General features: G+C 42.3%; 1 protein-coding gene across 4 annotated transcripts in view; it reads right to left on the minus strand.

The window, feature by feature from the left end:
- Nucleotides 1-15,279, minus strand: part of INPP5A (inositol polyphosphate-5-phosphatase A) — a 193,120-nt gene that overhangs the window by 90,372 nt on the left and 87,469 nt on the right. For all 4 annotated transcript variants that reach the window (XM_039553867.1, XM_039553866.1, XM_039553870.1 and 1 more), the window contains exons 5-6: nucleotides 5,138-5,201; nucleotides 1,508-1,611 (exon numbers count right to left, since the gene is read on the minus strand). In XM_039553867.1, coding sequence (XP_039409801.1) covers nucleotides 1,508-1,611; nucleotides 5,138-5,201 — 168 coding nt within the window. The remainder of the gene's footprint in view (nucleotides 1-1,507; nucleotides 1,612-5,137; nucleotides 5,202-15,279) is intronic.

Genomic DNA, 15,279 nt, shown 5'->3' on the forward strand with positions numbered 1-15,279 from the left:
TCCTTGGGTTCCAGACCCCATAGTCCCATCCCAAAAGCAGCACAGCAGGGTGCATCGAATGGGGGAGCTGCAGCTGCTAATGCAGACATGGGAACACCTGATCCCTGAGCACCCACAAGGAACGAACGCCATTCCTGCTCCTGTGTGGGAAAGCCCCAAGACTTAACCATTGCTCCGAGAGACTGGGAAGAGCTGTTGATGCAAGAGGGGTAATAAACAACGCTGAACAAGTTACAGCTTTGCCAGTCTCACAGTGAAGCAAAAGCAGAAGTAAAGGAGGAAATAATTCTCCCTGGGTATCAGTGAGCAATCCATAGCTTGTCCTAGTGCTGTGAGGCACAATGGCAGCACTCACTGTGCGGTGCAGTGCTCTCAGCACTGCAGCTGTTACTCACAGCACTGCCAGTCACCCACACTGCTACAGCCAATGGAGGGGAAAAACAAACACCCGAGGAACCGTCTCAAGTTCCTGCAAAATGATGTAACACTTAACTTCAAAGAAGTATTTGAAATGTTTATTCACAGGAAGTAAACACTTTGCAAAATTATGTCAAAGGCACTTTTCCCTCCAGTACTGAGATACAAAAATAAATAATTTAGCATCAAAGTCAAGAAAAAGAACAACCTTCACCCTATCAATCCCATAACTATTTTATGCAATGCTCTGCCAAGCACACAAGCATTATGTAAATATCTTTAAGTGTGTATATTTACAAATTCTAAATTAATTTTAGGAGTTTATTTAGTTCTTCCTTTTACTAAAGTAGTGACATGCCTGTGTGATCCACAAATGTTACAGGAGTTCAACATATTTATTCACTTGGTTTGAAGAAAACATTAACCATTAAACACTCATGTTCTAGATGTTCTTAAGAAATTAAAACTGAGAAAATTAAAGGAGACATCAAAGATCAGAGAGTCTACACTTGCAGGTGCAGTGGAAGAAACCCCTCAGTTCTGCTTGTGCTTCTGGTTTTGCCAAGACCTTCAATTGCAAACCTCCAGCACTCCCCAGTTCTTCTGAGAACAAGCACAAAAGGAGTCCGAGGGCAGCCCTAGAGGACAACATCAGTGTGTGTTTGAGTCAGGCAGGCCCTTGCACCAGTGCCAACTCCCTTTGCTGGCAGTCGGTGCCGGCCACGCTGGCAGAATCCACCGGGACAGAGCCGTGGCTGCGGAAGGCGCACAGCAGCGTCTGGCCCTGCCAAGGAGCAGGGCTCCCTCAGACAGCCCTACCATGGCACACTGCACCATTTCTTAGGCTTTAAATGCACAAAGGAATCTTTTCATCAGTGTCGTCACCCTTCACAAGGATTTCCTGCTGGAATTTGGTACATCATGCCATGACTTAAAACACACATTACAGGTGTCAAGAAACTTACAGAAAACCAAATAAAATTCCAAGATTCCGTTCTGCCCTTATCACTGAGAGGAGCTGCTCAAGAGTAGTCAGAGAAAATCAGAATCAAACCCAGTATTTGGGAATGCTTCACAGTGCTGTACATACCTCAGGGAAATAATCCTGTGGAAACTTCTCTTTTTCCAGCATGGGCGTGCTTTCTAAAGTGTCAGAGTAGATTTCTTTCCCAGTAACCTTTTTATACTTCTTAGCTAGGAAGAGAGATAAACCAAAATTAACATACATTACTTCAACATTATGAGCATCTTCTCACACTTACTAGCAAAGAAGCAGCATCTGCAAAACAGCTGGTAAATCAACAGGGTCTTATCAAAAATGTGCAAGCACTGACTTGTTCTAGGGGAAAAGAAACACCCCTTTTTATATCAGACAGCTTGAAGTTACACAGTTATGGTATTGTCATTTCTACTGTCCAGAGCCCTATAAAGTGCTGGAGCTCTAATCATGAGCCTGGTCTCTGTACAGCCTTGCACTTGAATCCCACCTCAGCTGCTCTGAGACCCTGAAGCCCCCAGCTTCCTTAAGATCAACCCTTTCTGGCCATCAGCACATGAAGCATGGATTTTTACAGCTGGAATGGGTGTTGGATTTGTACAAGAGGCTCAGTGGTGATGCACATCACTTTCCAAAGTCTCTAACAAACAGTTTCATCACAGACAAAAACCACACAGACTCCTATGGATCTACTCAGCTCATGAATGAGAGGTTCTCCTTCTTGATCCACTTCATCCTTGGCTTCTCACCTGAGGAGAACAATGTACTGGCATATCTAAGGTGAGAACCTGACTTAGTTTTAAAATAAGAGCAGTAAGATAAACAACCACTTAAACTGACGTAGTTTAACTCCTCTGACACAGGAGCTTGGGCAGCTGACCTACAGCTGCCGTTATGCTGGACCTACTCAACTGGATTGAGTTTCAGCTGGGAATGTGTAAGAGGAAAACTCCAAACCAAGTATTATCAAGAGTCCTAAACTGTTCAGTCCTACTGGATATCTGAGGAAGCATTTACTATAATGCAGCATTACATCTTCGAGGAAAAAAGAGGTATCATTCTTTACGTGCCAATCACTCTGAGGCCTGGCTCCCACAGGATGACTAAAAAAATATCTTGGTAAACTGATCTGGCACCATTCTAAGTAGATTGTGGATGGATGTGCCTCTTTCAGCAAGTTTAACAGTGTCAGCAGAGATCCTGATGTCTTTTGGGTTACAGAAAAGATTTGGCAGGACTGTAAGAACTGAAGGCATCTGCTGGGAGAACTTCAATAACAGGCAGCAGCTGGCTAAGGGAGGCACCTCCCCATGACCCACGTGGCATCGACACCACGTGTAAGCCAGAGGCTTGTTGACAGGACTGCTGAGCAGTGCACACAGGGGCAACGCAGCCTGTCTCCAACTAAAACCAGGTCTACTCCATTTCTGACTTCATGCCAGAGAACAAGATTCTTTCTGTAAACAGAAGTGGTCAACTGGAACTGGCCTAAGCCCCCTCTCTTGGAGGACATCCCTTCAGAACACACAGCTTGGCACTAGTTTAAATTGTAAGCAAACTTTCGGGCCTCTGACCACTGTGAAAACAGCCCAACAGATCTAAACTATAGCAAATAGTATGTGAGGCTGCAGGAGAAAACTGTTCTTATTTTAAAATGCAGATATGCCTTCCTGAGACCTGAAAAACAGGGACAATCTTTTTTTTTCCAGTCTGTATTCAGTCACATCCAACTGTGCAGTGAATTTTGAAAAGCAACAGTGATGTTCCAGGAATATTGAATTGTGTATAAACATCTATTTTTTGCATGCTTTTGAGTAGAACCAGAATTTCATAATGATTTTTGTGCAGAGAATGTTTGTATCCATTTGGATTTTTCTTCTGATTTAAGAGTTCAATACACTGTGAAAACGTCAATAGTCATGAGAGAAGAGGCAAGTTTTACATTTCCCCTGAACGATGGGAGCCTTTGGGGTCATATTTTACAAACCCTATGCTGGGAGACGGATCTGCTCTACGTTACGAGAACAGCGTGTGACTTACAACACCCATTCACCCATTTCCTTGGATTTTTATTAAGAATTTTTTTCCTTCTAAATGATGTTTGGGCCAAACACATCTTTATCAGCATGGTTCACATTCCAGTTGGCTCTGCTAAGGTTTTGCCAAGCAAAACAAAGCAGCGACCATTTAAAGCATTTTGTTTCTGGAACAAGCATCTATTTACTGTTTTCCTATTAATTGTTTCCTCTATGCTTTTTCCTCCCATTTTCTCACTTTTAAAAAATTCTTACACTTTATTTTAAAAGCTATACAGTAGCAAATAAGCTGCCAACAAAGGACTAACAAATCCAGAAAGCTCCTCTTGTCCTAAAGCAGCTGTCATTTCCCTGTCAGGTATTGCTGGAGCAGGACATCTCCTGCTGTGACCACTGGGAGGGACCTTCAGGTGGCATCTGGGGCGAAACGGCCGCTGCTCCTCCAGTGCTGATGGGATGAAGCTGCGGCCTCAGGTGTGCTGAGACAGTTCCCATATCACTGGCACACAAAGCCATTTGCACGGCAGAGTGAATAAACAGCCACAGCAGAGGACTGCAGACTGTTCCACCCGGGGCCCGGGGACCACCTGGGAGCCCCCCAGCTTCCCCCAGTGTCCCCACCATGTGCACGCTTCATTACTGAGCATCTGCAGAACTGCTCTTGTCTGGGACAAAGCCTGGGTACGACCTCTCTTAGGAGTGCCGACTCCACTGTGGAGTGTTCCCACATGGTTTGTCAGAAATAAAATCACTCTGTCTGTGACATTATAGCAAAAATGTTCCTTCAGCACTGAACCCAGAGGTAACAGGAGGACTTACGTTGGCTAAGTCTTGAATTGTACATACACAGAACTACTGTTCAAACATCTCAGCGCAGGAAGACCCTGTACCCTCAATTACATGAGCAGAGAGAATCTGTCTGCTGGGAACAAAAATAATGAATCTATATAATTAGGACAATTAGTTCAGTCCATAGTCACCATCATTTCAACAGTGCCTCACATTAATGGGACGCTAGATGTAGCATTAATGTGACTCAGCTCGGTAAGCTAAATGAAGCTCAGGATATTTTTGTATTAAATATATACAGTTCTCAACTGAAATAATGTAAATTTTATACAATTTTTTCTACATTCACCTCAGGAAGCATTCAATAATTTTCTATGATATTTTTCATATTTAACGTATATAGCCTAGCATTACTTTCAAACTTGTGAGACATAGCAAGACCTCCAACCTGAAGGATCAGTGTGGGTTAAAACAGTGCCACCCTCCTACTGACCTGCTCTGCTCCCAAGTAATTTAAGCCATAAATCTACCTCAGCTGCTTTGCAAAATGACCATCACTGCTGGACAGTTAAGGTCTTGGTCCTGTATCTGATCTACATGGAAGAACCCTGTGGCCATTCAGAGCTCTTCTGAAATCCTCAGGGATCACTATGGACCTTAAGGTGCATAGGAATGGTTAATGCTCTGGCTTGCAACCTGTGGCCGGTTCATTGACTTCTGAAAGGTCTACAAAAGGTAAGAAAAGCAACACCTGTCACCAAGGGACCTGCCTGCATTATACAGGAGTCTGCATAACATGAAAACACTGCCAGGTACCACCATCAGAAAAGAGGATGGAAAAGCTGCCTTGATGTATAAAGCCAAATGACCATTAAAAACATTTAGTTCCTTTGCTTACCTTTAAAATCAAACTGGTAGATGTTTTTCAAAGATTCATGAAGAAAGTAAAAACTTCCTAGAGCCTGTAAAAAAAACAACAATAAAACATGAAATTATAAAAATATATACTTTGGCTAACGAAACTCAAAAAAAAGAGCATCAGGCTTTCCAATCAGAAAAAAACCTCAAACTAAAGAAATTAAATACTAATAAATAAAATGACTGATGTTTACATTTTCTAAGATCTATAAAAATATTAATTTCTTTTGTTGCTTCTCTGAAATTTCATCAGTCTCTATAAAGATGATCTTTAACAGCTGACTGACCATGATAAGGGCCCTGACAGTTGTACATTTAAACACCAAAGGGATGGATGGAATCGGTGGCACAGACAGATGTCTGAGCCCCAAACCTAGACCCTCAATTCTGTTACAAAAACCTGACGATTTTTCCTTCACTTTCAGAGCAAAACCAAAGCTTTTAGAGTCTGTGGTACAGGAAACAAGGGCAAGTTTGAAGTTTTCTATCTTGCACCTAAAGCCTCTGCAGAAGAGGCTCCACGACCTCCCAACACAGCCTGACGTGGCTTTTCCCTACCCTGAAACTTAAATAGCTCCTCAACAGGGACAACCCCACGAGCTTTCCCGCACCTCTCCACATGCCCCTTCTCCCGTGACCCTCCGGGGCTGCCCAGCTCTGGTGCTCAGGCTCACAGTCCCTTCCTGGCTCCATTTGTGTCATGGGAGCTTTGCCACGATGACACACACAAGTACCGTGAGCTTGCAGCTTGCTTTGACTTCTCCACAGACATATCATTTGCTGCTTTTCCCCAGTTAATGAGAGGAAAATTACATATTAGAAGAGAGTAAATGAAAATCAAGTAAGAGAGAAAAAAGCAGGGCAAATAGATTTTATAGTGAAATATTAAAAAAAAAAATTATAAATTTAAAATGAGAACTTGATGAGCCTCTAAATACATCTGAGCACCGAACAGAAACTGAGAAAACCAGCCTGTTACTGGATAAACTCTCACTGAGAAGAATAAAAGAAGCAATGCATTAACCAAAAAGGATGATTTAGTTTCATTCCATCTTTTCCTCTCCAACAACAAAGCCCCTCCCAGCACAGCAGTGCTTGGTTCAGTGACTGCTGCATTATTTATGAGATGCTGCACATCCAGAGATTAGACATTTGCTGATTTGTCAAAAGCACAAACATGAGGTCCGGCCCATCTCCTTGACATATTAGTCCATCCAACAGAAAACACTGCTGCATGTTTAATTGATGAGTACATGTCCCTGTGACCCAGGCAGATTCCTTGGGCCTTTGGGTTTCTTTTTCATAACGTGAAGGAGGTGAACAAGGAACTGCAGGAGACACTCCTGTGAAGGACTCAAGGTTAAGTGTGCTGCAACAAGGACACGCAGCCAGGAAAAGACAAATCCTGGTACAAGACAGAAACACTGCCCCCTGATATTCCCATCTGGCCCATCTCTTTCTTCAATGCATAGGGCAAAATCTGACATATATAAAGGTAACTATGCTATACAATAATAATACTGTTTAAGAACTCAGTATAAGGATACAGCTTTTTTTCTTACATGCCTTTCAGAAGAAAAAGGAGCCTTGGCAAGCACCTGGAAAATACCATTCCAAATGCCTCAAGTCTGAAAAATTTAAAAGCAAATGAAAAAGGGATCTTGCAATGGGAAATCCTAGGCTATGACAGTAACACATGGCAATCCAGCCTACCTGTAACATCTAAGTGATGTTTTTAAGAGAGCTTTTCTTTTATCCCCACAATGCAGGACAGCAGAATCATGCTGTGAAGGGACCTTTGAGGTCTCCAGGGCTGTCACTGGGGTTGCTCAGGGCATTGCCCAGGAGTTTCAGAACTCTCCTGAGGTGGAGCCTGCATTCCCTTCTGAGCTACTGCTCCCATGTCTGACCACCCTTTTGGTAAGCTTTTCCCTTCATTCTCATTGGAATTCCCCAGGTCACAGCTGAGATGAAAATCTATGACTAAGTAAAAAAAAATATTTGGAAATAGTGACCTATCCAAATCAGGCACAAATAATGTTAAAAAAAGGTGACAATTTAAATCTAGGTGACAGAATTATGAACTCTGAAGCTTCTCTATGTCGCATATCAACAAGTAAACCAAGAAAAAATCAGATGCTCTAAACCTCGTTTCACTTAGGGTGTCATAACTCTATTAAAAACAGTACTGCCATTCATGCTTAAGCTACAACTTCATTTCTGAGTGTCACAATTTGCTCATTGCTTGACTTTGTACAGCTTTAATCTCATTTTTAAAAATTCATTTTTAAGACTTATGCAGCAAAAGTTTGGTTTGATAGTCTACAATTATGGCACTGAGTATCAAGTACTAGTGCACAATGAATCTGTGACAGTGATGAAGTAACTCTGTCAAGTTTGAGGAACTGATACCACTAACATTCAGAGAGGCTTGGACTGCGCAATTCCAAACACCCCACTAAAAAGAATCAAAACTATAATGGAAAGGAAATTATAGCTATTGCTATTGTTTGCTATCGTATCGCTATTCCGCATTGTTATAGACTTAATCAGGCTTAGGTACATAAATGTAAACTTGTAAAAATGATGAAGTGCACTTACAATTCCCTGCCCTAACACAATGAAATATATAAAACCTTCCAGGGCCTACTGCCTAGGCCCTTTCGTTGAGGCGATTATGTTAATTCAATTTATTTCTCATAAAATGTCAGTTTAACAATAAAGTTAAATGAGATTAATTTAAAGTCTAAGAGCTTTGCTTTATTTTCTTATTTACATTTTCAATACCCTTTGGAAAAAGCAGTACTGGTGTATACAGCAGCATCAGCAGATACAATATCTAACTGATACAACACAGGAACACAATTACAGATTATAAACCACCCCAACATCTTAACTTTTAAACATCTCAAACAAAAAGAAAGAAAGCTATTATTTGTTCCATGTGAAAGGTTGCTGAAATGGATGACTTCTGCTGTTAGCACAAATTCCACGCCACCTCTAAGTTGGTGCTTCTACTCAAATGGAACCTCAGCTGTCATCTTGTGCACTGTCCCTCCCTTCCTTCCTCAGTTCCAGTGACATCAGTGGCTGCGCCACAGCGAACCAGCAGATCCGGGAATAGTGCAGCCCTCTCACCACAGCCTTTCTAGAGCAGAAACCTGGTAAACAACACTGAGGGCCCCTGAGGTTGACTTCTCCACACATCAGGGATGATGCACCTTCTGCAGCTGTGCCCCTCCAGACAGCGCTGCAGTCACCCCCGAACAGATCGGTCTGCAGACTCATCTCCAGCATCCAGAGCACCCTCATTTCTGAGGTCAGGGCTCAGACACAGCACAACACTTCCCACCAGCTGCTCTGAACCTGAGCGGAGCACTACTGCCCCAAGGAATGCACAGGGGATGGCACACGCTCTGCTGCACCGGATGTCTCACTGGAATGAAGTGCAGGCAGCAGCCACAGGCTTCTCTGCTTGATCTTCCAAGCAGTCTGCAAACAGACTGGTCATGAATTCTATTTCAGTAGCCTTATGGCAGAGTGATGAATGGATAGCTCACAGTTAGGCTCAGATCAGAAAGTTCCCAACTCATCAGGCCAACATGGCAACCCCTGAGTCTGTAACCATATCATGATCATTGTATTCAGTACTACCAGAAGCTTCTAGACCAGCCCAGGTCTGTCCTGGGCTATCCTCAGGGATACAGGGACAGCACATGTTATTCCCAGGACTGATCAGCCAGGTGAACTGGGAAGAAATTCTTCCCTGTGAGGGTGGGCAGGCCCTGGCACAGGGTGCCCAGAGCAGCTGGGGCTGCCCCTGGATCCCTGGCAGTGTCCAAGGCCAGGCTGGACACTGGGGCTTGGAGCAGCCTGGGACAGTGGAAGGTGTCCCTGCCCATGGCAGAGGTGGCACTGGGTGGGCTTTGAGGTCCTTTCCAACCCAAACCATTCCACGATTCTATGAATCCTTGATTTATACCTTACTAATAAAGTCAGGAGCTAACAAGACAGAAAGGACTTCATCAGAGCCTGAGGTGCCCAGTTACACCCAGAAGTACACAGACCCTTCAGAGCAACACCTGTGGCCATGAGAAAATACCACACAGTCACTGTCAGTAACTCAGTACCAAAACAGAAAGTCAGGTGGCACATCATGAACAATACTCATCTGTAGCTTGGCCAAGTTCTTTAGAAACACACAAGATGGTAAAACTGATTCTTCTGCTGTCCCCCCCGCTCACTATAACCAACAGCTTGGCTTTAACACCCCTATAATCAGTCAGACCAGCACATAATCAGGTAGGTACAGCAGGGAAAATTTCCTTTGTAAACTCCTAGGACCTCTTTTGATATCACGGTCACTAACTGCAGAGTACACAGGCAAACACGTCCTGGCTTTTGTGAGAATGGCCCTTACGGAAATGCTCAGGAGCTCAGGGAAAGGCCAGGCATTTTATCTCAGGCAATGCTGCTATTAACAAAATGCTTTTTCCGGACTGACAGAAGTACCTGGCTATTCCTACCATGTCTGCGTGTGGACCTGTACTGCAGCTGTAGACACAGAGAGCGACATTTAACCTAAGGTGAACACATTCATTAGAAGAGCTTCACATCTCCCCAAAAATGTATTATGGAGCAAAAACCAGGCATCTTCTCCCTGTTAGCAGACTGAAGTTGAACATTCACTGCATTTAATTGGGTTCCAGAATGATACTCATTATGGTAGTAGAGATTTCTTTCCTTATTCCATACTGAAAGACTCATCTGGGAAAACTAGTTGATGGCAAGAGAAACAATTGGTTCTGATGGATTACAGATCTGGCATTATTAAAAGCACTATTCCTTTAATTATACAGAAATTTTGCCACAAAAGTTCGAAGATTTAAATAGCTATCTTTTTTTTTAAAACAGTTAATTGGCATAATTTCTTTTTAAAGTCCACCATTTCAACTGTGGAGATTTAATGCAAAAAGGAAATAGATGAATAAAAGTTTAATTACTGTACAGAGTAAACATTTACTATGTTACCTCACTAAATGTGACAGTTAATATATAAAGATTGCTTTAAATATATTTAAAATAAATTGCCAATGATGACACAGAAACTGTAATTCATGTAGTCATAAAATCCATAATTAGCTTTAATGAATATTTAAAGTCAAAGTTCAGCCCAACTTTTTCAATGTTTAACCTACTATATCAATATAGTTCAAGGAATTCATTTATCATGGAACATGACAATGTCTGAATATGAATTAGCACAAGCACTGCTGACAGGAAGCCCTTATCTCCTACCAGCCTTTTTGGCTCTGCTGAATGTCAACAGTGAGTTTGGCACGCCTGACTCTATTGATTGTCCGCCTGCTCTGCTACCAACAATTAAAAAAGTATTTCACATGTTTATAAACCTGAACATCAAGAGCAGGCATTAGCTTTCCATTAGTGAGATGGAGTCTGTGAGCAGCCACCTACCTCTCACGGAGGACCAGCCCAGCACTGGTTGCTGCTGCCACCCCAGACAGGCTGACAGCAATGTCACACTGAGCTGCCATGGGCACGGCACGGAGACTCCCAGTCTGGACTCATTTATGTCACAGTGAAGTTTAAGAGACTTTAAACAGAAAAATCTGAAATGGGAGAAAACAGGGGCCTGGACCAGCACGATGGCTGCCTGTGCCCAGGGGCTGCCCGCCGCCACCACCACCTCAGCCAGGGCTGCCAGGCTATGGGTGCCCTCCAGCCCCTGGCCAGGCCCGGCTTCCCAGGGACTGTGGGGGTACCCGAGCATGGCCCCAGCTGATGGGGCACCTGGTCTGCAGGGTACCCTGCCATGGGTACAACTACAGCAAAACAGCTCCAAAATTCTTCTGGGAAACAAGCCACGACTATCTTGGATTTTTGTGGCAGTTTAGAAACACTTTGTGAAGACACCTGCCCTTAGTTTACCATAAAATGTCGGTTTTGATAAAACTGCCACTTTCCCAAAACCAAAGGAAGGGCAGGCTGCAGGACAGGCTGGATCCAACACACCTGAACAGTGAATGGTGAAGTACCAGCACACACGAGTGATGGTACAGTTTTTGCCTGTGGTTCTGTGCACACTCAATCCACTACAGCCAAATTAATACCAACCGTCTAATACCCATTCAAGGTTAAAAAACCAGGCTGGGTACACAGATCAACTCATTATAAAGTACTCTATCACTTCTTATTTGCAAACAAATTAGGTGTCCAGCAATTTATCATTTCCTGAATTAGACTTATCAGCTAAAGCACATACAATTAAAGTGCCATTGAGACTGCCTGAACAGCCCTGCTCCACCTGAAGCGCAGACAGACGGAGCCCAATCTGACCATTCCAAACAATTACACACCGCTCCTGCAGCTCTGTACCACAAACACAGGTATCAGCTTCATTTCAACAGTATTTGAATAATTACACCTTTAATAAAGTGTCAAAGTGAGTGGGCTCCAACTACTCAGTGACAGACTTCAAAAACTCTCTCGAAACAGACCTTGGTCTGTATTAAAAACACCTGTACAGTTACATGTGATATTTCCATTAAAACAAACCAAATTGTCCACTCAGAAGGAGTAAAACCAGTGGCAGGACTTGCACTGCAGATTCTCCTTCTCCATAAAACCTAAACGAACACTATGCATCATAATCTAAACATACAATGTCCATAAATAAATAATACATATGTTTTGCTTATAATACCCATGTTGTGAAGAAGCCACCTGCACCGGTATCTTAGCAATGTCTCCAGTACCCACTTCCCAGTTAAGTCAGTTTTGTTGGAGCATTAGAGACTTCTGGAAGCAGCAGATGCAGCTGGTGGGGATAAGAAAGGGTGTCAGCTCTAGGAGACCCGAAATCCTGGGAATTTCTTGACTATAACTGTATTAGATCCATACCTCCAAATATCCTTCTGCATTTCTAAAATAATTTCCACATACTGGTTTTGTCTTTAGAAGTTCTTCTGCCTTAAAAAATTCTAATTTATTTGTAATCCATTTATTTCATGATCTGCCAGTTTTTCAGACCGACTCTTCCAGCTGTACACCTGCATGAGGCTGGGAAGTTCCACCTCAGACTGCTCTGTCCCAGGTGAATCACCTCACACTGCCCATGTTCCCAGCTTCAGTGAGCTGTCAGCACACTCAGTGTGCTTTCCAGACATCCTCATTTTAATGCCACAATCTTTGCTGGTCAATTGTAGTTGAGCATCAGCAGACATACCTGTAACATCAAGCACTGCTTCCTCACTCTTCCTTCTTATTTCTTCAGAGCAGCCCTTTCAAGTGTGAGACCAGTAACAGTGGAACTATGAAGGGGGATAATCACTACAAATTTGCCACTAAAAAAATACAAATAATTCAAAAATAAATTCTGTTTAGTTTTGGTTTTGTTTTTATAATAGTCAAATTAAATGCAATTCAGGAAACAACTGATCCGTAAGTGTTCATACATAGCTTTATAGCTTGTACTGTTTAGTGTCTTTAACAAGATGTAGGTATTTTCAAATGGGGTTATCTGTTTAGGTTTCATTGAAGGTTGAGATTTGTCTGCATGACAAACAGGAGTAACTGTTTCCAAAAGTCTAAGCTATCTAAAATCCCAAGTCATTAAAATTCTTACTCAAGAGATCAACATAAAAAAAGAACTTGCTTGCAGTCCTGGTCATTACAGATACCTCAGAGAGGTCTCTGCTAACAGCAACCAGCACAGCGCATTTTCTGGAACAAAAACGTAGCCCCAGCAGCTTTCATTTTCCTATTCTGAAGACTAACAAAATGAGGGACCTTCAACTAACATGATCCACCTCTACCACCTTCTCTTTATAATTTTGTTACAGCAAATGAAAAGTCATATTCAATTTTAAAACATTGTTTGGGACCAGTTAATTTAAGAAGAGAAAAATTAACAAACAAAACCTCTGAGCTATATATAAACACGTCCAGGGAGTAAATGAATAACCTATATGTAACCTAATGCATGGAAAAAGAATATTTAATGCCACTTTTGATACTGACATATTTCACAAAAAGATTTCATATTTTAATTACAAGTCAATTAAATTAAAAAAAAATCAGACAGAAGTTCTTTTTCTGAAAACCAAGATTAGTGACAGACCAAGGAACCAACCCAAGCTAAAGGAAGTGTATGTGTGCTGAGCACTTATAAAAAGCGCCACTTATCAATATTCCTGAACGCAAAGTAGAGCCTTCACAAAGTCATTAATCACGTTGTTATTTAATATTTCTATTACTCAAGCACTCTGGAGGCCCCAATCAGGATAAGAGGCACGCAGCTTGGCTCTGCACCAGTGCAGAAGGCAGGCTGTCGGAATAGAGGAGACAGAACTGCAGTTCAGGGCCATGCTCTGCATTCGGCCCCAGTCAGTTTTAACGGGCCTGATGGCAAGGGGTGAGTGTGGTCAGAGAGGCAAAGCCTCTCCTAAGGATGCACCGAGGGCTTCAAAGACAGTGCCAAACCCCCTGCCCTGCTCAGAATATTCACCAGCTCCTCAGGATGGGAAGGGATAGAAAGAAAGTCTAATTTCCAACTGTGAGCACAGCAGAGAATAAGCGCAAGTTCTCCGCAAAAGATACACAGATAAATGCTCATGGTTATTTCAGTGTTGACCCTTATGGAGAGCCAAAAATATTCCACAGGAAGTTAAAAATTATTGACAACCTCAAAAAATTACCCAAAGATCCAGATTTATCATGTGGATAGTGGCAACACTTCCTGAATTTCAAGAAACAGAGCTTGAATCTCAGGTTGCAGAAGGTAATACACAAGTGCAGAATATTATTTTTCATCTATATTCTGTTTCACATTTATTTTTGCAGCCGGGGCCAGCTGGCAGGAAGAGCAGCATCGGTAAAACCCCGTCCTGCTGTGCACCACGCAGCGCTGCCACTGTCAGACCCTCCCCACTGTGTCACACAGGATGGGGTTTGCCCTCAGCAGTGCTTCTGGAACTGGGACCCAACCTGGATGGCTTCTGAGCAGATGGAAAGACTGCTGGATGTTTAATGCTTTACCACAGTTTTCTTCCAGTAAAAAAAAAAAAGGTCCTTTATCTTCGGAGAGACCGGTAAGCTGCGTGACTCCTACTACCCTGAGTTGATGCTGAATAATTTTAATTTTGAAAACTTTAAATCAATACAGTATTTCATTGATATATTCTTACATAATACACTCAAGATGACAAATTCAATTTGATGAGGTGGCATTAATGCCCATTTCATTTAGCATTATACAGGTCATCTACAAAGAGGAAAGTACCATGTGGTAAAAGGTTGTATTTAGCATGTCACAGTCACTGGCGGTTGTTTTGTATCTCAGAGAGCCTTTGTAGCTGCCTCAAAATAAGAGATGATTGATTTAAAAAGTACCAAATTTCAAATTTCATATTCTAGGACTAAACATCAAATAATTGGAAAAAGCTGTCCCCTTGTCTGACCCATCACAATCAAGCTCCTTTCAAGGTTGACTGCCTGCATAAGAAATATGTGCATAATTTCATTTTGTCTCCTGTCCAACATCCAATGTTAGAAGTTAATTAAATTGCTTGTCCATTGTATTCATCCACTTACAAAGTTAATGATATTCTGTTCTTGAATTAAAGAGAATTTTATAAAGCCTGCACTATGGAACCTGGCATGCTGTACACCAAGGAGCTGAACCCTGTCATGGTTCCTGATTGCAGCTCTCCTAATTAGGAAACAAAATGAATGTTTCTGTGTCTGCCAATGCAGAGGACAAGTCATTCCAACAGTGAAGGTAAATGCTCCGTACAATAGCAACTTAATAATATCTCATGTTTGACTATAATAAATTCTGCAGGATTAATAAACCTGTTAAATTTTTAAATTAACATAACAAAGATGAACTGCAGAAGAACAAGGCAGCCTCAAAAGAGGGTCACAGGTCTGAGGCACAGAACAGCTTCTTGCAAGGGCATCAACCTCGAGGACACTGAAATCATCATTTCTCGTTCTTGCACAGATGAAGAAGGAAAACACAATGGTATGGTAATCTGCTGGAGAAGATGGGACTAATAATTTCAGCTGTGCCTCTCTGGTGCCTTTGCCTTAGCTACACTG

This window comes from Corvus cornix, chromosome 6 (genome assembly GCF_000738735.6).
Source record: "Corvus cornix cornix isolate S_Up_H32 chromosome 6, ASM73873v5, whole genome shotgun sequence".
Taxonomy (NCBI): domain Eukaryota; kingdom Metazoa; phylum Chordata; class Aves; order Passeriformes; family Corvidae; genus Corvus; species Corvus cornix.